The 21920-nt window shown below is 51.7% G+C and overlaps 8 protein-coding genes across 8 annotated transcripts; 6 read left to right on the forward strand and 2 right to left on the reverse strand.

Annotated features, from left to right (window-relative positions):
• Window positions 1-297: 297 nt before the first annotated feature.
• BU26DRAFT_560828 (cytochrome P450) lies at window positions 298-2153 on the forward strand (the record flags this gene model as incomplete). The annotated part of the gene is made up of 9 exons (XM_033832838.1): window positions 298-444; window positions 498-632; window positions 688-868; window positions 919-1002; window positions 1052-1148; window positions 1203-1329; window positions 1382-1489; window positions 1539-1927; window positions 1976-2153. 9 exons carry the CDS (start codon window positions 298-300, stop codon window positions 2151-2153), a joined length of 1446 nt encoding a protein of 481 aa, XP_033688537.1.
• A 624-nt stretch (window positions 2154-2777) lies between these two features.
• BU26DRAFT_450419 (cytochrome P450) lies at window positions 2778-4773 on the reverse strand. The gene is made up of 7 exons (XM_033824744.1): window positions 4572-4773; window positions 4121-4514; window positions 3970-4066; window positions 3780-3906; window positions 3615-3725; window positions 3183-3568; window positions 2778-3124 (listed from the first exon to the last, which is right to left on the reverse strand). The coding sequence occupies exons 1-7, from the start codon at window positions 4707-4709 to the stop codon at window positions 2926-2928; spliced, it is 1452 nt and encodes a 483-aa protein (XP_033688538.1). The 5' UTR covers window positions 4710-4773; the 3' UTR covers window positions 2778-2925.
• A 1366-nt stretch (window positions 4774-6139) lies between these two features.
• On the forward strand, window positions 6140-7521 carry BU26DRAFT_409157 (cytochrome P450; the record flags this gene model as incomplete). The annotated part of the gene is made up of 3 exons (XM_033822903.1): window positions 6140-6192; window positions 6243-6956; window positions 7014-7521. Coding segments are annotated over 3 exons (1275 nt in total), but the record flags the coding sequence as incomplete, so codon positions are not given.
• A 540-nt stretch (window positions 7522-8061) lies between these two features.
• BU26DRAFT_547991 (uncharacterized protein) lies at window positions 8062-9647 on the forward strand. The gene is made up of 5 exons (XM_033831910.1): window positions 8062-8354; window positions 8422-8549; window positions 8612-8985; window positions 9040-9135; window positions 9364-9647. Exons 1-5 carry the CDS (start codon window positions 8150-8152, stop codon window positions 9449-9451), a joined length of 891 nt encoding a protein of 296 aa, XP_033688540.1. The 5' UTR covers window positions 8062-8149; the 3' UTR covers window positions 9452-9647.
• A 900-nt stretch (window positions 9648-10547) lies between these two features.
• Window positions 10548-12145, forward strand: BU26DRAFT_515879 (uncharacterized protein). The gene is made up of 2 exons (XM_033828190.1): window positions 10548-10799; window positions 10853-12145. Exons 1-2 carry the CDS (start codon window positions 10728-10730, stop codon window positions 11729-11731), a joined length of 951 nt encoding a protein of 316 aa, XP_033688541.1. The 5' UTR covers window positions 10548-10727; the 3' UTR covers window positions 11732-12145.
• Window positions 12146-12888: 743 nt separating this feature from the next.
• BU26DRAFT_560833 (uncharacterized protein) lies at window positions 12889-15469 on the forward strand (the record flags this gene model as incomplete). Its single annotated transcript, XM_033832839.1, has 2 exons — window positions 12889-13782; window positions 13925-15469. The coding sequence occupies 2 exons, from the start codon at window positions 12889-12891 to the stop codon at window positions 15467-15469; spliced, it is 2439 nt and encodes an 812-aa protein (XP_033688542.1).
• Window positions 15470-16332: 863 nt separating this feature from the next.
• On the forward strand, window positions 16333-19172 carry BU26DRAFT_515881 (glycoside hydrolase family 31 protein). The gene has a single exon (XM_033828191.1). It carries the CDS (start codon window positions 16783-16785, stop codon window positions 18925-18927), a length of 2145 nt encoding a protein of 714 aa, XP_033688543.1. The 5' UTR covers window positions 16333-16782; the 3' UTR covers window positions 18928-19172.
• BU26DRAFT_560835 (MFS general substrate transporter) lies at window positions 19024-21213 on the reverse strand (the record flags this gene model as incomplete). Its single annotated transcript, XM_033832840.1, has 8 exons — window positions 19024-19453; window positions 19539-19878; window positions 19944-20234; window positions 20285-20368; window positions 20426-20725; window positions 20774-20819; window positions 20870-20989; window positions 21058-21213. The coding sequence occupies 8 exons, from the start codon at window positions 21211-21213 to the stop codon at window positions 19024-19026; spliced, it is 1767 nt and encodes a 588-aa protein (XP_033688544.1).
• Between the last annotated feature and the right edge of the window lie 707 nt (window positions 21214-21920).

A 21920-nucleotide genomic window follows, 5' to 3' on the forward strand; every position in this document is an offset into this window, starting at 1 on the left:
ACATACTTTGCCGGAAATAACCCCCCACCCAAACGCTTGACGGCGCGATTTTTACCTGCCACTGTGCCTCCGAACTTCATGCAGAAGGATCGTAACCCCAAAATTTATCTGATCTGCATAAGCGCCCGGGCGGGTAACCCAAGCCACGCTGATCGGCGGTTATCGCACTGCGGGCTCGATGTTCGAAGCCATGTTAACTTCGCGTTCTACTTCTGGTTTAGAAGCTTCCCACGCGGATGATTCACTGCCTCCCGTAGCACTCTCTTCAGTCTACAACCGAGTCTGATGGGCTTCACAATGTTCAACTTCTATTCCAGTCGCATGGTATTCTTTCTGTGGGTGTTCTCCTGGGTGTTCTCCTGGGTGAATGCGGCCATCCGTCGCTATCAAGCATGGAAATACTTGCTCTACGGAAGGGAGATGATCCGGGAGAAGGCGGCAATTGTACGTACAGTATGCCTTATTTGCTCTGTTATCTGCTGAATTACATACCCAAGGCTGGAGACGCACCATTCTCCTTACCTGTTTTCGGCTTTGGTGGTAGGATGCACATTGTATCGACAGCTGAACATTGGGATGACCTGAAGAAGGCGCACGTAGGGCATCTTTCGATGCACTACTGGGTCAAGGAGGTGAATGAACCTCGTGATGCGGATGTTTCAATCGTACGCTAATGATGCTACTCAGATATTCCAGCCCAAATATACACTCATAGACGAATGGCATGACAACAGAGACGAGATTGGAATGCCCGTGGTGCGCGCTATTCGCACGATTACTAGCCGTCTTTTTCGACATGCTCCCACTATCATGAGGGTCTTCGAACGCGAGCTCCGAGTGAAGATCCAAGCTTATCCGACATCCGAGGGTATGTATTGGTGCTAGTGCGGAGGAGACCAGGGTCACTGATACCTTCAGATTACTACAAAGTTGCATTGGCCGACATGGCAAAGTGGGCAATGGTCAAGGTCAACACATTGATCATCTTGGGAGAAGATACCGGTAAGTTCTCTGAGGAATTCTATTCCAACAGACGTTGAACTACCTGCAGCCAATGACCCAGAGTTTATAACCAGGGGTTTTGCGTATACCAAAGAGATGTCTATGATTGGAGAGATTGTCAGGATTGTCCCAGCATTCTTTGCTCCGTAAGTGAGCTTGTTCAGGTATACGAACGACTTCAAATAACTAACCTTCGAAAGCATCGTCGCCAGCGTGGTCAAAAAGCGGAACCTGAACCAGCGATATGTGCTTGATACCATGATGCGACTTGTCGAAAAGAGGCGAGACGCAACAAATGGCTTAACAAAAGAAGCGCTTCCTGAGGCGGTAAGTACAATTTGCGCGCAACTTCTCTATGCATAAGATTGATGGTAGTTAGGAAACCATATTGGAAGCCTTGGCTGATCAAGGCCCGGAGCTGTCAACCCGTGAGGTGGTCCATCACATCAACATTTTTTGGACCACGACCACCCACTCTACTGGACTTGTAAGGGAGCGCGCGCTCATTTCAGACTTTGGGACTGACTATGAACCAGGTCTCCGTCCAATTCATCAAGGACATCTATACTCACACGTCGCTGATTCCGGCATTATTGGAAGAAATAGAAGCAGCTCCAAGCACGCCCCCAACTTCCACGACAGCGAATGATTGTCTAATGGAAGGAGTGCTCATGGAATCCATGAGACTCCACTGTTTCCAGTCGACTGCAATTCATCGAAAGGCTATCAGTCCTTTCACATTCTCTGACGGCTACACCATACCAGCAGGACAGAGTGTGCAGTTCTACCAAGAGAGAGTACATCTGGATGAGAACCGGTATGGCCAGTCTACCACCTTCGATCCTCGAAGGTATAAAGGCTCGTCTCGCTCGGTCACGGACGTGGGGATGGAATGGCCGTTTTGGGGTGCTGGCAGGAATGCTTGGTAAGTGTTGTGTTGATTTTGTAGCAGATTTTATGCTTACTTACTTAGTCCCGGACGGTTCATATTCTCTTATAGCGTCAAGATATTTGCGTCCTTCTTGCTCAAGAACTACGATTGTGAGTTGCCGACGCCAAGGAAGAATTGGACATGGGGCGAGAATAGTATCCCAGATTCGAGGAATTTGTTACTCATGCGGCCCAAGAATGTAGAGAAATATCACAACTAGGCGGTAAAGTTCTGCAGACACGGTGCTTTTGTAGTGATTTCTTTATCATTCTACCATATCGGATACGGAACCTAAGTAGCCTTGGTTTCGCTTGAGGAAGCCATCATACCCAATTATCACGATTCTATATTGAAGTATACTTTGAATGCGTTTCCTGATATGGTTGCAGCTATTTGCAGTGGGATCAGACTTTCCATGAGTGCATCAATATGGCTGTTCTTTTAGAAGCATAGACGATATTTGTGACAACCCGAGAATCACATCTCCGATTTTGAGATATGAAGGTGTCACCATGCGTCTTGCCATACGGTCCCTCCTAGCTTCGACACGTAGTCTAGACCCTAAGACCTAATAAAGTCCCGCGTACATGTCCGTGCCATGTGTATATTCAAAACCAGTATTTAAATGATACGATTTAGTCATATCAATCATGCACCGAAGGTCATGCTCGCTCAGAAGCAAGGTCGTACAAACGGCGGTAACGAAGTCGCTGAATACCTTCCACTGCATCTCTCCGTGGACTTGTAAAAGCGCGCACTCTATTCTGGTCGTCGTTTTTGACACGCGAATTTCATATTGCTTCATATGTGAGAATATCAATGAAGACCCATGGGCTCCCCTCATATTTTATTCTTTTAGCTCTTACATAGTCATAACAGCAGTGGCACTGCATACCTATTTTGGGTAACTGGGAAGGCAGAAGTAATTCAACATAATTCAATGTACTCCTTCAAAGACTGTGTTTAACGTATACCTATCGGTAAACGTCTATCTAGCTCTCAGTGTTGGTTTGCCTCTCCTCAAGATTACTTTCTCTTCTCTCAAGAATAAGCTTCGCGGCAGGATTGGGTACGTTTACGTCCCGGAATTGGAAGCTCAGATTATCAGTTCGCTCAAAGTGAGCGTCATAGTTCATGACGAAGTAAACCGCGATCAATTTCGCGACGTTGGTAACGTGGAACCGCCCAGGGCTGCGTGTTTAGATAGTCAGTTTTCGGTCAAGATCTGCCATAACAGCTGGATACGTACCACGCCAATTTGGAATTGCCCCAGAATGGCCATTCCATGCCCATATCGCAAGATGTTTTCCCAGTCCCCTTGAAACGTTCTGGGTCGAATTTCTTGGCGTCACGGTATATTGAGTTGTCGCTCATCACCTTGTGCTGATAAAACTCCACGATTTCGCCCGCTGGGACAGTATAGCCGTCGGAGAACGTGTATGATCGCAATGGGACTCTGTGTATTACGGTAGCTAGAAAGCAGTGAGTCCTGATAGACTCTACCAGAAAGCTTTCCAGCAGCGGTAGGTTGGTCATGTTAGCGGAAGGATCATCGAGAACTCCTTTGACCTCCTCTCGTAGCGCTGGAAGATATTCCGGATGTGTATAGATGTCTTCGAGAAGCTGAGTGGCCATCTACGAGTACGAGTCAGCGTTGTCAGTTCGAAGGCCCGCTACTCACGATTGGGGTTGCCGTCGTCGAAGATATGAAGGTTGTATTCATATCGAATCTTATACGCCCGCCATACTTTTCTTCTGGGAGATTCTGAACGAGGGCCTCCAAAATCGACTTCTGCTCGACACTTAGCGGATGATACAAAGCACGTTGATTAAAGATGCTACTTACCGGCTTACGGTGAGCATTTTCAGGAGTGAACGCCAAGGCATCATAGTACTTCTGAGTCTCGCTTGCAATCGTGTCCAATATATGCTTTTGGTTCTCATTGTTCCCTCTGATCAACCATGCGGCAATACTTTGGGTTCGGGTTAGCCATGAGGTTATCTTTCAATATGCGTGGCTATAGAGGGACTCATACGGAATCAGCCAGGTAGGGAGATTTTTCGCGGCTTCTCCCACCAACGTCGTCTCGTCAATATATTTCAAGCCTCGATCCACGGTAAAAGGATTGTTTGCTGACTTGGTGTCAGTCATCTGAATGTGAAATGTCGTGGGGCCATAATACGTACCCACATCTTCTCCAAACATCATGAGCATGTTTATCCTAGAGCCAAAGTGCTTAACCGTATCCCACAGTGGTATCTTACTGGAGCCGTTGGAAAGTATATTTGCCTTGAACGCTTGGTCTAGCTCTTCGCTCATTATGCCAATGAACTTCTGCTTTAGTTCTGGGAACCGATTGGTCATTGTTCTGACAGCACGAACAACGGGCATGCCATCCACATCCCTTCGGTCAGCCCATTCGTAACCAAAGGTATACTTGGGCTGGAAGTGCTGCTTCGACCAGGCATGGCTCGAGAGATGGTTGATGCTCGTACTATTGAGGTCGTTCCAATGCTCTTTGCTAGAAACGACGTGCAGCCTGTTTCCAGGAATGAGCATTGAGAAGGGTGCATCTTTGTGCTGTTATGGTTGCGTGCATCAGTAACTAGTCGCGACAGAAGCATCATACTGGCTTACCTTCTCGGCAGCCTCAATCAGCATACGTCTGCCATTGACAAGGAACTTCAACGATGCATATGCCGCATATACCCTGTTCCTGTACACTATGCAGAGTGAGAGGGCAGCCAGAGCGACGATAGAAGCCGTGTAGAACATCTTGGAACTTGTCTTGTTTTTAGAGCAAGAGTGTGCGCGACGATCAAACTTGACAAGCCTGGCGCCAGTCGAGAGTATTTTGCTCCAGTCGAAGGAGCTTGAGAGAGGCGTCAGGCTCAGCGAATTTTCGCGCTGTGCCGCACTCTTTTGTGTAACCACAATACCCTGTGTATTAACCGAGTTTCGGTCGGTTCCCGAGCGCATGCAGGATCGTGGAAATTTGCCCCAACTTGATATCGGCATGCTCCATCGCGCACCCAAAGCTGTGGATTTCAGTTGCGGTGAAGAGTGCGTTCAGCCAGCTCCACGCATGCAGAAACGCATGCATGTTTTGGTCGTGGACAGCATGAAGTCCGGTAACATAGTAATATATACGCGCCGGGCAATTTACCCGGAGGCACACATCCAGACAGTCAGGCTTACTTTGTGGCGCGTAAGAACGTTTGCCTGGAATGGGTTGCATATGGACATTACGCGAGCGGCTCCTTCTCATCAGCGCCTCCAAATCGACGCGATGATGGTGGTGCTATCAGGGACGGCCCGTACCTAGGGCTACGCTCTTACCACGTCATGTATCAGCACGTGATGATACTCGAAACAAATGCGATAACTCCTTAGAAACCATCTCGTTGCCAGTGTTGTCCATTCTAGGGACGTCAAACGATTCGGTATGTGGCATATCCAACTCCGACGATGACGCATCATCGTTGGAGCCGGCTGGATCGACGGCGACCCTCTCGCCGCCTAGCACTATTTGTTTGAGACCAATCGGACATCTAGATTGCGGCGTGAAGGTACCCAGCTTGCTGGAGGCACAGTTCGAATTGAGCATCCACGTAATTACCTGTCTCACATGCCAATATATTTTCCCAGTCAGTTCGGACGAACCGACAAGACAGGAGATTGATCCACCATGGCAATGGCGAGCTTGACAAGGATAGAGAAGGCTATGACCTGTCGAGGCAGCTTTGGAGGTGTATGGAGTCACCCCGTTCTGCTGTCTTAGCCAAGGAAGGCAACGGTTATTTCAAGTGCCTTACTGTCTTGGAAGGAATTCCCAAGGCTTACTTCACAACACTGACTCCGGTCTCTTTGAAGGCACTCCAGTGATTCTTGTTCGCCCAGCAACGTTTGCGCCATGCTTCGTGAAATCATCATTCTAGCGTTTGGACAAGTCGAACTACAATGGAGCTCGCTATTGAGCACTCACTTTGCGCTCCTTGTAGTCGGGTTCATCTTAGCTGAGCTAAGAAGAGCACTCAGTCGAGGGAATAATGAGCAATGCAACAAAGATTTGCCTCCCTTGATTGGTTGGAGGATTCCATGTATGTGTCTCCCTACGGCATCTGCTATACTTCACTAACGAAAATCCAAAGACATAGGTATTATGGCATGAACTGAAGGTGTACGGGTTTAATCGAATGCGTGCAGGGCATACTCTATCTTTCATCCGCAATTCGGAGGCCTTGTTGACCTATGGAAGGTACGAATTCGGCGCAGAAGTAGTCCTGATATCATCTTACATTTATGCAGGAGACTGTACGGAAATACACGCAAGATGTTCGCTATCCAGGTCGGCCGTATCACGTTTTACATACTCAATGATCCCCGCCATGTTGCAACCTTTTACCGCGAGACCGAGACACTACCCTTCGACCATTTCCTTGCGAAGACTATCACTGGCTTTGGCATCTCATCCGAAGGAGTGAAGAAGATATTCGCAACGTCTCTATCGGAAGGAAGAAAGTCGATCGTCTGGAAGGCCCATGACCTGCAAGTCCACCAAACACGTGGTGAGAATCTTGCAACACTAGACGCGGCTATCTATAGTTTTTTACAGCGTGTGATACATTTTGACACGACCCACAAAGTGGGCTTTGCTCGGTTCGGGAAAAAGAGGCAAGCGTCCTGGTCCCTTAAGACCTGGACCACCGAGACGATCATTCACGTATTGCAGGATGTCTACTTCGGAGATGAGCTGGCAAGGATCGAGCCCGACATGCCTCACATTCTTGCGGAGTTCGACAACGTCAGCCATCAGGCGTGGTACGGATATCCTTTGTTCTTGACGCCCACACGCAACCGTCTCGACCGTCATATCAAAAGCTGCCTTAAACGTTACTTTGAACTTCCGCAGGAGCAAAGAAGAAGCACAGCATCTTTCACGCAGAGCCTCGAGAACGAATGTCGGGCCATCGGACTTGAAAATGAGGACCTTTTGTCACTTATGCTGTTCATGTACTGGGGGTAAGTGAAGCCCGGGTTCTGCTTTTGTCCTGTGACCATCTGTTAATAAACCTCCAGTATCTCCACGAATACCTCAAAAACCGCTTTCTGGTTCTTCTCACATATTATCTTCCGCCCTGATTTGGCTGACACGATTCGAAACGAAACAGCAGCCGCGTTTCGTGACGATGGATCGGTCGACACCGAGTGCTTAGTGTCGAAGTGTCCAGTATTTCACAGTATCTGGCTGGAAACACTTCGTCTCTCAGCTGCCTCTACGGCCGTGAGATACATTATGGAAGACACAAAAGTCGGCAACACTGTCTTACCTAAAGGCAACGCTTTGATGTACTCAGCACGTCAGCTACACCTCGAAAATAACGCCTTCGGAAACGATCACAATGAGTTCGACCCTTTCAGATTCTACAATCGTCCTGCTTTGAAGCACATTTCAAGTTTTCGTCCTTTCGGTGGAGGGCAAACGTTGTGCCCTGGGAGGCATCTGGCGAAGCATATGCTCTTTACCTTCGTCGCCATAACTCTAAGGCGATATGACCTTACATTGGCCTTCCCTCAGCAAATTCCCCAGGTACAAGGAGCGCAAGCCTTCGATTGGAATCATCAGCGGGCATGATGACCTAATCTTCGAGGCCAAAGCGAGGATTGTTTGAGGGAGTTTTTCCATGCGAATCGTGGGTAGTTCTTCTTTGCTTCTTCGAAATTCGTAGTAATACAATCTGAAAGCGCTTGTGGGGTCCCAATCGTGCGTCAGTACCCCTGTCATGGTGGTGCGCAGCAGTTGCCTCGTTCCAGTGCTTCGGTACCACACCCTCAGCGAATGTAGATTGATTTGGCCATGCCGCCACGCCACGGTGCGAAGCGAAGTCCATATGCACGTCTTTCTGGAAGGTGATTCTCCGTCTGCAAGTACAAGCCCAATCTGCAGGCCGACTGGGATGGCTTTCCGCGGCAACACTGGCGTTCGCGGCCCTGGACCAGTCGAGGTTTACCGCGCCATGATCCTACATACACAGGTGTTTCGAGGAACGGAGTTCTGCCTCCTGGGGTACATATGCTCGCTTCCAGCGAATACCCAATCCTCATCCTCTTCAAAAGCCTTCTTGAACGAATTTGTTGCAGCATATTGCACTGATCTCTCTCTCTCTCTCTTCAGACTTACTTCGTTAGTCGTTGCAGACCGAATCGGCTTCAAAATGTCGTGCTTACCCCCAGGGCTTGATCTCTCCATGCCCTCAAGAGAGCCGCCTCCAGGGGTAGTTCCTGACTATGTCAGTCACTCTGGGCTTCTCGACTTCACGATCAGTGTAGGCGCTATCTTTCTGCCCTTGATGTACCTATTCCTCGGTATTCGCCTGCACATGCACGCACATGGCGGCATCAAATGGAAGATCGATGACTGTGAGTCTTTGCTGGCTGCTTTGCCCCGAACTTCATCCAAAAGCTTGTATATTGACATGCGTATCAGCAATCGTAATATTCGCGGCGATAGTGTGTACCACACTCGCTGCATTGATCCTGGCATATGCGGATAAGCTAGCAAAGCATTCTTGGGATGTTCCGCTCGGTGTTGTAATTGCTGCTTCTACTCAGAAGGTGAGCAAGAATGCTAATATTCGGGCGTATTCTGCCTTCATCAGCCGACTAAATGTGCTCAGATGATGGTCGCCCAGTTCCTTTTCAGTAACCTCGCGCTCTTGGCCGGAAAGTTCTGCCTACTCTCGATGTATTACCGCATCTTCGGACATATCAAGAAGGTCAGATGGCAAATCTACGGCGCTGGAGCGTTGACATTGCCGATCTTTGTCTCCATGATCGTTCAGCCAGTCATGATCGCACCACCTCTAGGCAAGCCCTTTGGTTGCCCTAATGGGGATAAGGAGAACATGGTAATAGTAGGCTTGATGGGAGGGATAGACAATCTCCTGGTGGATCTAGTGATTGCATACATCCCACTTCCAGTTATCAACCAATTGAACCTGTCCAGGAACAAGAAGAATGGTGTCATCGCTCTTTTCGCCACTGGATCGATGTGAGTGACCATGGCTGCTGGTACTGCTGCAACCCATGATTAACGCCTTAATAGTGCGATTGTTGCCGACTGTATCACGCTATACTTCCGCACTCGGCTCTTCCATCATGTTGACCAACTCCGCGATGGTTATGTCGTCCACAACTGCGCGTAAGTATCAACAACCCTCGGCGCTGTCAAGGTTCCAAACTGATTTGAGCAGCATCATCGAGAGCTAGATATCCATCATTCTGAGTTCGCTGCCATCGACGACCAAGCTCTTCCACGTATACATCGAGCCTACCCAGATGTACCAGAGTCTGCGATCACGTCTCGGATCAAGCCGAGGCACTGAAAATGGCAGCTTCAGAAATCGGTCGAACCCTACCATCGGCTCAGGCCCCAAACCCGCCAAAAAGAAGCGGGACCCATATTCGATCAACATGCCTACGACCTTTCTCTCTACCAAACGTGCCAGTCTAAATGACAGCTCGGAGCTTGAGCTATCGCCCAGGAAGAATGGTGATGTTCAGACACACGTCAGGTCATCGCGTGCCTCGGAAGAGCTAGCTTCTGGGGACATACACAGGAAGATCAGTGTCGAGCAGTCATCGGCCTCTTTCCATGGCTCTGAATAAAATTGGCATGACGAAGGGGGTCTGTTGAGAAACTGAGATTGGTTGGATTGGCTTGTTAGCATCTGTGTTTGCTTAACATTAGCGATTTAGCTTGGTGTTGAGGCCTATCGACTAACCAATCGGCTTTACCGTAGAGGAAGCAGCAGGAGAACGAAGTAAGTTATCTCTTAGATTACTGATTGCTTCATTAGGCTAGATCAATGTCAAGCGAGTTCTAAATTTAGCCTACCACACCAGTTTGGCCGACAACTCAACTCGATGAACGACACTCTTCTGATTGTGTAGCGCCTCCACGCTCAACGCAATCATCGTTGCTTTGCCCGAGTGTTCGGCTCCCAATACCTGTCTCCCTGCAAGGTCCCGCTTTTTACTATGAACCGAAACGCTGTGGTGTGAGCCGGCTACAGCCCTGACCTCTAGCCTGTTTATCGATTGGATACCTTGCGCTGATTTGTCCATAGAGTGATAAGCCTTGGGAGCCAGGCGCTTAAGGGCAGTTGGTTTTCAGCCGTCAATGCGGATAAGCGCCAGTGCGGGCCAAAAGGAAGGTCAGGGAGCGACGTGGGTCCTACCGTTCTCGAAGGGCCCGTGAGCTCATGCCGTGTAGCCGGACGTCGTCACCTGGATAGCAGTAGCTGGAATGCCAGTGGACGAGAGAGAGTTTCAGTTTCAGTGTTGGACGCTCGGGCGACACGAGATCACCTGCAGAGGTATTGCCCTAGCCTATTTCGGCTTAGATCGGCGCGTAATCTCATCCCGCACCCGTGGAGAAGCCTACCCACTGCCTCTCGAGCACGACGGTACATGGCACAGCGCTTCAGGTCCCCGTGCGAATGGTCCACCGCTCCAATCGATGCTCGAGCCGTGTGCAATGTCGTGCAGCACCGAACCCTCGTCCAAATGGATAAAAGTCCGCTCATTCCCCAGCTTTGGACCGTCAGAGGATCTGGATCCGCTCGCACCTCACCCCAGTCTTTCAAGCATCGTCTTCTTTTCGCACACCGGCTGTGCCTTGTTCTAATTAATACGTGCTGTGCACTAGTACTCCTTTGTCGACTCACAAATTCAACCAAAATCCAAAAACACCTAATTCCACACTTTTAATATTCACGAACATCGTCAATCATGCGTTCCGCCGCTCTCATCATCGCTTCCCTTGCTCTCACGGTTCTTGCCGCTCCGGTTCCGGTAGCTGAGGTACGTTTATCTCATGTTTGAGATGCTGTGAACGTTGCTAATTCTGATGGTAGGGACAAGCACTTGCTCGCCGCGATTTTGCAGACAACGCCGCCCCGATCGAGACAATCATAGACAAGCGCACTTGGAGGAATCAAGAAGGCGAATTGGTAGGATCTCGCGACGTCTCGGATCAGGAGGCCCAGGTGGAGAAGCGGACCTTCAGGCAAAACCACGACCGTCGGTCAGAAGATGAAGACGTGGACCCGGAGAAGCGGGCCATGCGAAAGAACAACGGTCGGTCAGAGGATGAAGTAGAGGCGGAGAAGCGCGCCCTTTACCGATCCGGCGACCGCAGCCGTCGGGAAGAGGAAGTCGAGTCGGAGAAGCGTGGCATTCACAGAGATGGCAGCCGTCGGTCAGAGGATGAAGGAGCCGAGGCGGAGAAGCGCGATTTCAGAGGCAACACTCGGTCAGAGGATGAAGCAGTCGAGGAGCCAGAGAAGCGCAGCCTTTACAGGAGCAAATACAGCGACCGTCGCTCAGAGGATGAAGTAGTCGAGGGGCAGGAGAAGCGCGGCTTCAGAAGCAGCAACCCTCGGTCAGAAGAGAAGCGCGGCTTCAGAAGCGGCAACCCTCGATCAGAGAATGGAGTCGAGACGGAGAAGCGCGGCTTCCGAAGCGGCAACCCTCGATCAGAAGATGGAATTGAGGCGGAGAAGCGCGGCTTCAGAAGCAGCAACCCTCGGTCAGAAGATGGAGTCGAGACGGAGAAGCGCGGCTTCCGAAGCAGCAACCCTCGGTCGGAGGATGAAGTCGAGGTGGAGAAGCGCACTAGCGGACCCAAAACCCTCGGCCGGAGTATATACAACGGTATGGTCGGGATTATTGAAGCCTTGAAGACCCGAGGTTTCAACAGCGCAAACAATATCCCAGCAAGGGAGCCAATGTGAGAGGCAGAGGAGCACTAGTCTACGGGAGCCGGCGGGCAATGATCAGCTCTACGTCTGGATGACTACTTATGAGTTCGAATGGCCAGATACTGCCGAGGATTACGTCTTGCGAATGCGAAGACCCGTCTGGACAGTCATATTCCTCAAGTCTTCATTTCTCCACCTGTTATAGTCCTTCGTTAGAGGAGCGGGATTCGTGGTGGGAAAGCGGGGAGGTGTGACAGGAATCAAGCCAATATCATCGTCCTGTCATTGATACGTGCCTCCTAATTCGTGCGTCGTCGTGATCTCGGACGTGACAATCTTGTACTCTTGATGTTAATTGCTCTCCGCAGTATAAAGCCCAAATAGCTAGCAGCGTTTTCAGTCTGGTCTACCATCAATTGCGAGTATTGGGCTCTCGCTGTGCTCCCTTCTCTTCGCAATCACTATGAAGCAATCTCAAGGTTGAGTCTTCCGTTGCACCTGATCTCGCAATCGAACCCGGTCTCACTCTGCTTGGATTGCCTTCCAAAGGCGCAATTTGATTCGATACAGACCACCGCGTCTCTTACAGCAGGCGGTGGAGTGAGTTTCAGCGCCTGATCGTAGCCGCTGAGAGCACGTGCCGCATAGTCGACCATTTACCCCAGTAAGCCAACGCCAAGATGTTAAGGAATTCACGTCCGTGCCCTGGCGCCTACATCTCGGCCCACACTGGGCAAATCACCCACCAACCATCCTGGCGCTTATGTAGTGGTTGACTGCTTCCAGCGGCTCTGCCCTGCCGTCCTGCAGATTCTTCTGCCTACCCGACTTTGACGCGGTAAGTGAAGGCTCGTCGCTTGGCATGCCGCACTGCGGCGTGAAGCTGGTCGCTGCGTGTAGCCCTCGCCGCAAGGGGCGGCTTTAAAGGACGACAGCCATGGCGCCCTTCGAAAAATCTACGAGCGCCTGCCGGGCACCAGTCGTGTTTGAAGAATTTCCATTTTTAGCTACATTTTATGCCTATCCATCCACGGCTGCCAACTCATCGGACTCAGTTGAGTCTTGTTTTGCGCTCTTCTAGCAGTTTGTTTCCCTTCGGTCCCGCATTTACGAGCCCGTTGAACATCCGCCATCAAGGACGGAGGGTCAGTCAGGACTGACACTCTGCTTGCTGCGTCCGCCACAGAACCATGTCGAAGCTTCCGGTCTCCCCATTTTGGTCTGCGAATACAAACATTCCGATATATCTTGATACCTGCGATGAACGAGAACTTCCAAAGGCCAAGGACCCTTCCGACTATACATGTCCGACCTGCGAAATCAGCTCGAGAGACCAACCAATTCACTGCATTTCGCTTGGCTCGCCGTCCCCGCCATCCTACAGGTCGACCTCCCCGGATGCTCCCTCGACCGGCAACTTAGCTGCCCCAGCCCTAAAATTGGAGATAGCGTCTCATCACTGCTCCAAACCTCTACCTCCTCGTCCTGCACTACATTCTGATTCCGAAGGAAGACAACGCCTGCGGTTCCGTCGAAATGCCTTCTCTCCTCTTACCCCTGCGACCATTAAAAAAGGCGATATTGACTGGAGTCGAAAAAGCTACGCAGGGCTAGGAATACCAGAAGCTCAGTTCAAGCCCGACAAGAGCCCGATAACGCCTGGCACAGCAGAAAAAAAGGGCGAGCAACAGGAAGGAGGCTTACAAGAGGCTTCCAATTTTGCTCAACGGATCGAACAAAAGCTGTGGAAATACAGCGCGTCCAGGAACGTTGTGAAGCGGTGGCTACTCGAGATCATCAGTTGGTCGCTCAGTGCTACATGCATGGCTGGTATTGTGGGCATGTTGATTGCCTACAAGGATAAACGCATTCCGGACTGGCCCTTGGGTCTGACGTTGAACGCCTACATCTCGGTTTTGTCAAAAGTCGCGTCTGCTGCTCTTCTTTTACCTGTGTCTGAAGCCCTTGGGCAATTGAAATGGAGCTGGTTCCAAGGGTCCAATTCTAAAAAGATGTGGGATTTCGAGCTTTTTGACAATGCTTCTCGAGGGCCCTGGGGCTCTCTCCTCCTCCTTATGCGTACGGTACGTAAGTTTGGGACACAAACTACTTTTCTTTCTTACATATCCTTCTCCATCGGCCGGCGATGCGCTTCCAGATCAGCGCTACACAGACCAGACGGTTCTCTTATTTGGGTGTTTGCTGACCTTGTATCTCTACTTTTAGAAGGGGAAATCGCTGGCAGCGCTTGGCGCAGCTGTGACTCTTTTTGCGCTAGCTCTGGATCCTTTTTTCCAACAAGTCGTCGAATATCCTGAACATTGGCGAATCCAGGAAGGAACCGGCTCCATTCCTACAGCGACTAGCTACCAGCCATATCTATCTGGCCAAGAGTATCGGCAAGGCTTCGAGAACATAGAACTGGACCCAAATATGATGGCAGTCTCGCATCATTTCTTTTACGACAACGGCACTTTGCCAATAACTTTTGGGAAAGGAGTAAGGGCTGAAGTTCCGCTGGTATGTCCCAACAGCAAATGCACATGGCCAGAATACGAAACCCTCGGCATATGCAACGAGTGTACGGACGCCTCCGACGTTCTCGAGTTCAAATGTATCAACACAACGCTCGACTGGGTCCAAGCTCCTGGCACGGATCCTGAAACCGAACAAGTCACATTTTCAAACGGAACCTCGTGTGGGTGGTACCTCAAAGCAGACAATCCCCTTCTCATGACCGGCTACAATGTCGATCGCGATACGGCTTATGCAGGCGAGATTCTGATGATGCGCGCTCAACCTATATACGACATCTTCACCCGAGAGCCACTACCTGGATACACTGTAAAGCTCAATAACAGTCGCAACCCGTTAGCGCACGCTATCATCGTTTCCGGCGAGAGCTTGGACAATATCCAACGAAACGCGACTCCCATAGCGCATGAATGCCTTCTTTCATGGTGCGTTAAGACGATGATGTCAGAATACACAGAGGGAGGTTATACCGAAAATGTCACTCGCACCTTCACCAACGACACAGTGGGCCCTTCGCCTTGGGTAACAGAACAGATTCTCGACGATGAAGGCGCTTTTAGTGGTACCTTTTACTACTACCTCGAGAACGTCACCGTGAGAGGCCACAGCGGATATGAGTACCATGTCGACAATACCACCCATAGTCTTACTTTGTTCATGTTCGACGACACATTTCCTTCGTCCTACACGCTCGCAAATAGCTCCGATCCGCATGACGCTATGCTGAGATATAAAGAGTATACTACCGTCCGACCTTTCTCGCGGAATTTGACCTACAATCCTTATATGTACGACAACATCTCGGCACATCTGGACAAGCTGGCTACTGCAATGACGAATCAGATGCGATCAGCAACAAGCAATACAGAGTTGATAATCGGTCCAGCGTTCGACAAAGAGAGCTTCGTAGATGTGCGATGGGCATGGCTAACACTTCCTCTTGGTCTCCTTGGCCTTGCTTTCATCTTCCTGGTTGCAACGGTCATTCGCAGCTCATTCGAGCAGGAGCACGTGGGCGTGTGGAAGACATCAGCCATCGCGACGCTCCTTTACGGTCTACCCGACGAGATGCAAAAGAAAATTACTTCATCAAAGGAGCATGGGACGCCGCGAGCGAAGGCGAAGGAGGTCAGAGTTAAATGGCTCCCCAGGGGAGGATGGAGGTTCTCGGGCAACGCCACTTCCCCAACAGCGCCAAAAACTCACAAAAATATGCCCCCCGAAGGGTGGATATGAAGGCGACGCGTGGGATCTGGTGGTTCGTTTGCATAACGGCGGTTTTCTAGGCCACTTCGATCTGGTCGACTTGTAGGATGGGTAATTAGTAATATACGATTTACGATCCCAAGCCGTGCACTTCCAACCAGGTCCGTACTTTCCGTGCGCTCGTCGGATCGCCACTAACGGAAGCAGGTGACAAGGTATGCCTCGTACCGGGCTGCGACATTCATATCCCCCCTCGCTCGAGCCTTTCCTCCTCCGAATTCTTCCTCGTCACCGATTTGTGCTTCGTCCACGGCCTCTGACGCAGAGCCTCTTCTCGTACCACTCCCGTCTCCCTGAAACTCCAGACGCTGTAAAGCAGTCTCGGTTATCGAACAGCGCATTTTGTGGCCGAGGAAATACTCAGAGGAGATAGGGGAGGATGCCAGGCTGCCTCAGCTTCAGGAAATGGGGTGTCGTGGTACGGGGAGGGAGGCCATGGTGAGGATCCGTGGGATTTTGTGGTGGACTATGTGAATGACGGGAGCTTGGAGGTGGTGGATTCAAACCCAACGATGTTGCCTGGGGCTTTATGCGAGAAGGGGATCGAGTGGGATTGGTTGCGGCTAGTTTGATGGATTCCCTCGTTGTCAGTTCCGGGGAGCCGCACAGTCCTACTCCGCTACTGCGGAGCGTTACACTGCTATGGATTTGTTTTATTTATCAGTCAATCGGTGCCAAACAGCTCGTAACACAGTAGACTAGAAAGTGTGAATAGATTCCGGAAAGGTCGCTCGGATACGTATCCGTTCGACGCTAGTTGACAAAAGAGGTTAGTGCAGCAGGTTTCATCACGACTCCACTTCGAACCTGAGCTCCACACCATAACCCCTTCATCGCCGTCCATCAGAACATCCATCCTCAGGAGAAACACTCCCAGGGACCAAGATGTTCGGATATTGCAGATATCGTCAACCGAGATTCTACCCTGCCTGCATTTAGCCTGTACCCTGACCATGCTAACGTCATCAAGCCTCTCCCCACATCAGAGCGGGGAAGACATGAACCATTCGCGCTTCTCTCCGCAGTGTGCGGCTCAGCTCCACCTGCTAGATGCTTTTCTAGCAGACTTCTATCCGCGCTACGGAAGAATTGCTTTCGCGAAGCCTGGAATCCGCGCTGGAAATTGTCGATCATGGCGCCGACCCGGTGTAGTATCGGTATATTAAATACCCGCGTTTGCGGTTGTCGGTGATCAGGAACGCTTTCATATATGATGTAGGTTTCTTGCAACCGCGTACCTGGTACGCGATCTCCCGTCCTTTCTTCCCTTCTGAATATTCAAGATGGTGCGGTTACGCCTATTACTGAGCCTATGCGCTCTTCTCCCCTCCGCCCTCTGCGATTACAAGATCACTCTCACGACATCTTCGGGACTTCTCTTAACAGACGGAAATACCACCGTTGTAAACAACACTGCCATTCTATCTGGCTCCCAAAATACCACCGTCAGCGCCCTCAAGAACAGCACGCAAGGCCTCAGCTACAGCTTCATCACGCCGACGGTCGCGAAAGTAACGCTCAACACGTCCAATGCTTTCAATGGCGCTAGGTTCTCCGCCTCCTCGGACACGCACTTCTACGGCGTGTGGGAATACCCCTTCAACTACCGGATCAGCAACACCAACGTCTCCTTCGAGCTCAAAGGTGTCGGCAACAACGTCGGCATCAATTGGTCCAATGCTCGTGCTCCGTTCTTCCTCACCTCATCCGGTTATGGCGTCTACACTGATACCCTGAAAATGGGGTCGTACGATTTCACAACGCCAGGCGAGGTACAATTCGTTTTCAACAGCACTAGTCTGGTGTACTACATTATCCTACCAAAAGGAGATGGCAGCTTGAAGAGTATAATCGAGCAGTACACGGAGATCTCAGCACGCAGCGAGATGCCTCCAACCTCTGGCCTTGGCCCGACCTTCTGGTCCGACGACTTCACCCAGGACTTCCACGGCAGCGTATCCAATGCACAAGAAAACATCCAAGACGTGGTAAACCATCTCTACTACAACCGCATCCGCGCTACATCTACGTTCTTGGACCGTCCTTACGGATCTGGGAACCGCAGTTGGGGAAACTTTGACTTCGATCCTGCGCAGTACCCAGGCCCGGAGGGCTTTATGAAGAACTTGACGGACTTCGGATTCGATCTCCAGGTCTGGATCGCGAATCGCGCGCAGCTGGGCACAAAGATTTTCAACGCCAGCACGGCCAACGGATGGCTCTTTCCGGACGACCATCCCGTAGGTGGCTTGGGCGAAGCACTCAACCTCTCTATTCCAGCGGCGTACGACTACTTTGAGGAGAATTTGGAGTACTTCGCGAGCGTGGGCGTCAAGGGGTATAAGATCGACCGCGGCGAGGAAGGTGAAATGCCAGACTACGTGCAAAACGAGCAGATGGCGCTCTTCCTCGACCTCGCGTACGAAACCATGGTGCATAAATGGGGCAAGAGCGGATTCTACAACTTCGCCCGGTCGGCAGTCGATCGCAGCAGAGCGAAAACGCATATCTGGAACGGCGATTCAGCTGCGAACTTCACGGGCCTCGCATATACAGTCGCGAGCGGGATCCGCGCCGGTCTCGTTGCCTTCCCAATCTGGGGCTCCGACACGGGTGGCTACACACGCGAAGGAGCCCTGACGCCCAGCGCCGAAGTATGGGCCCGCTGGATGTGGTTCAGCGCCTTCTCGCCCGTCTACGAATTCATGCTCGGCACGAACCACACCCCCTGGTATCCGCCGTACAACCAATCCACCGTCGACGTTGTGAAGCAGACCGCCAATCTGCACGCCGATCTGACTCCATATATCAAGTCTTGTGCGTATGAAGCAACCAAGACCGGCCTCCCCATCATCCGCGCACTTTTCCTCGAAGCACCGGAGGATACCAAGACGTGGGAAGTACCAGATTCGTATTTCTTCGGCGAGGAATTCCTCGTTGCGCCGATCATTACGTCCGGTGGTTCGCGGAGCGTCTACTTCCCCAAGGGCCCGTCGAAGAAATACCTCGAGTACTTCAAGAAAGAGAACGTCTACAGCGCTGGGACCACCGCAAACGTCACCGTAGGTCTCGACAGTATGCCTGTGTACGTCAAGCAAGGTGCTATTATCCCGCGCGGCGACATCTTCCAGGGCAACGCGATGTGGGTCGAGGACTGGAAGCCCTCTTTGCGTCTCGAGCTTTTCCCGAGCTACGACGTGCCGGAGAGCAGGTTTACGTACTTTGATGGGGAGGGGCAGGATGGCCGGACGGTGGAGATCGTCATGACGACAGATAAGGAGAAGAAGGCGGTGAACGTGAACTTGGGGGAATTGGGTTTTGGGGTTACGCTGGTTTGGTACCTTAGAGGCGCGACGGAGGGGAGGGAGATGAGCGTGAGCAGCGAGAATGGATCGCTCGAGCTTACAGAGGTGGACACTCTGTTCTAAGTACGGACGAGCCGCTGATAAATAAATTCTGACAAGTGTAGCTTACCAATCTTCCTAATCGCCTCTTCCCCACCCCACAGGCAAAGAAAAGACTCCCTAAGCCTTTCCACTCAAAACCTCCTCCCCACTCTTCCCCTTCTCATTCTCCAGCACCACAATCCTCTTATTATTCTTCATCCCCCGATCCGTACTCTTCGTCAGCAACGCCGCGCCAATAGCAAGCCCGCCAAAGCCCAGCGCGCTCAGATACGTCGTCCTGTACGCCTCCACATACGCGTACTTGACCGCCATCTGCGTCGCCGCGACGACCTCCTCGGTGATGCCAGGCACGGCTTTGTACGCCGCTGCGGTGTTAGCGGCCGCGGCCTTGAGCAGAGCGGTCATGGCGGTGAAGTTGGGCGCCGCGCGGGACACTTCGCCGGGCAGGTGCGAGGCGAAAGTGTTGTTTGTGATGGCGGTGTAGATCGCCGTTGCGATGGAGCCGCCCAGGAGGCGGAATGTGCCTGCTAGCCCGACGGCGCAGCCACTGTTATCGCGTTAGTCTTGCTTTCCTTCCGCTTTCCTATCTCTTCTCCTGAAATTTCGCAAGAAAGAAAAAACAGCACACTCACATATCATCCCTAAACTCGTCCCCCAAGCCCAGACTAATCATCGCAAAGCTCATCAGCTGCGGCAGACTAATGCTGATACTGAGAAACGGGATCGTGGCGATGGCCTGGATCCTGTCGTCGACGCCGAGCGAGGCCAGCGAGCCGATCAGCGCGGTCTCGAGCGTCATCAGGAAGACGAGCTGCCAGCGCTCGTGGCCGATGCGGGCGCAGACGAAGGCCAGGATCAGGCCGCTGGTGACGGAGCCCAGCGGGATGAGCTCGGCGTAGAGGCCCTGGATGATTTTGTTGGGACCTGTGAAGAGGAGTTGGGATTGGCGTGGCCAGATTACGTTGAGGGAGTCTTGGGGGAGGGTGATTGGTTAGTTTCATGGAGAAGAAGAAGATGAAGGGGGAGGTAAAACATACAGTATAACATCCCGCCGACGAAGCAAATAACGTAGATCATAGTGACTTCTCTCCACTTCCTGAAGATCTTGGGCGGCATGATCGGGAGCGGCAGATCCGCATACACTTCGTAAAATCCCAGCGCGATGAGGCACAGGACGCCGACGACCATGGGGGCGATGACATGGGCAGAGGTCCACGCGTACTGGCGGCCGCCGTAGTTGATGCCGAGCAGGAAGAGCACGCAGCCTGCTATGAAGAGCAAAAGGCCGATGTAGTCGATCTCTTTGATGAGCTGGGTCTTGGTTTTGCCTGAGCGCTGTCAGAGCGAGTTCGTAATCGCACGGTGTGGTGGTGCTCACCATCATGCTTGTGCTTCGTGTGGAAAGTTGGGGGATAGTAAGTGAAGAACATGACGATGCCGAAGAAGCCGTGGAACGCGCACACTGCACCGCAATCTATTAGCATCTACTCCGTCAACGGGCCTTTTAGGGATAACTCACTATACCAATATGCTCCCCTCCATCCAATCTCCGTCTTCGCAATGAATGAGTAAGCGACTAGCGGCCCCGTCTGAGCGATGAGCCCGAGGAAGTCGAACAGGCCAACTGCCCACATCCTATACTTATTCGGCACGATCTCCTGACAGGCAGCGTAACCCATCTCCTGGAAGCCAGAGCCGAGGCCGAACAACACGCCAGAGGCAATCATCTGGTTGATAGACTGCGCGGTGGCACCGACGATGGTGCCGATGAAGCTGATGGTGGCGCCGCAGATCATGAAGTAGCGTCGTCCAAAGATATCTACAAGGGGTTAACAATCGCTGTGTGAAGTTTGAGGGCGAAGTATACCGGACAGTCTTCCACCGACGGAGATGAGGAAAGAAGCACATAGAGTCTAGCCACATCAGCCGTGTCCGCGAGGGGAACGTAGGGGGTGCAGGTCACCCAAGACACAGTGATCCAAGGATAGTTCGAATTCGGTCCCAAATCCGCATTGATGTAGCTCAGAGTAGTCGACGGAATAAGCAAGGTGAGGACATAAGCATTGTACTGCGATGCAAGAGCCTACTATCTGTTAGCGTTCTGCTCGGAGCTCTGTAAAAGAGCACCGTCGACGAAAGGTGTGAATGTACCAGGAAAGCCAGGCATGTCTGTAGATTCATGCGCGGCTCCATCTCCGCCTGCTCGTACGCAAGGGTCGACGACTCGGCAACGTCTTCGAGGTGCGTCGTCTGCGCGGCTTCTTTTTCTTCCATCACGCTGGTGTCGTTGTGCGGTAAAGCAGTCATGCTCGGATTGGTCCCCAGGGGGTTTATGCAGTGGAGTAAGAGAAGGAAGGCTTGCCTATGCAGACGCAAAGACCCCTGAAAATCCTGTGATCTGTGGTCATAACACCCGCGACGCAGCTGTATATATATATCCATGTCCCGCAGTCTCCAGCATTCCTCCTTTACCATCCAGATGATCGTCTAGCGCCACCACCAATGCGGGTAACGAGCTCCACTCCCCGCACGTCGGAGCTCCCTAGTCAGACATCCTGACCTCCGACCATAGAGTCGGAAATTCAACGACTGGGAATTCCGACGTGGCGTCCGGGGTGGTGGATCTCGCTGTGGCTAAAGCACCTGGACCAGCAAGCCGCCCGAGCAAATGATTGTTTGAGTGTGAAGCGCCCGCGCACAACTCTTGCTACCAAGACTAGGACTCATCTTCCATGGGCCGAGCGAGGACGCCATGTTATAGATAGAAAGGTACCAGTCTCTCACGGCGGGGTATTCTCCGGATATACGACGTGCGTAACAGCTACTCTGGAGGCCTTCGCAGGTGCGTACAATGGAACGTATAGTTAGCAGACCAACCAGACGCACCTCAAACAGCACGACGCATCCCCGCATTCTCACCTCTCGCCAACACCCCACAGGGGGCGCTAACCAATCGGGCGATCCAAATCCACCATTGCCGGAAGTTGATCAGGAAGATGCATTTCCGTCCAAGG

The sequence above is a fragment of the Trematosphaeria pertusa genome, assembly GCF_010094035.1.
Source record: "Trematosphaeria pertusa strain CBS 122368 unplaced genomic scaffold BU26scaffold_3, whole genome shotgun sequence".
In the NCBI taxonomy this organism is placed as follows: Eukaryota; Fungi; Ascomycota; class Dothideomycetes; order Pleosporales; family Trematosphaeriaceae; genus Trematosphaeria; species Trematosphaeria pertusa.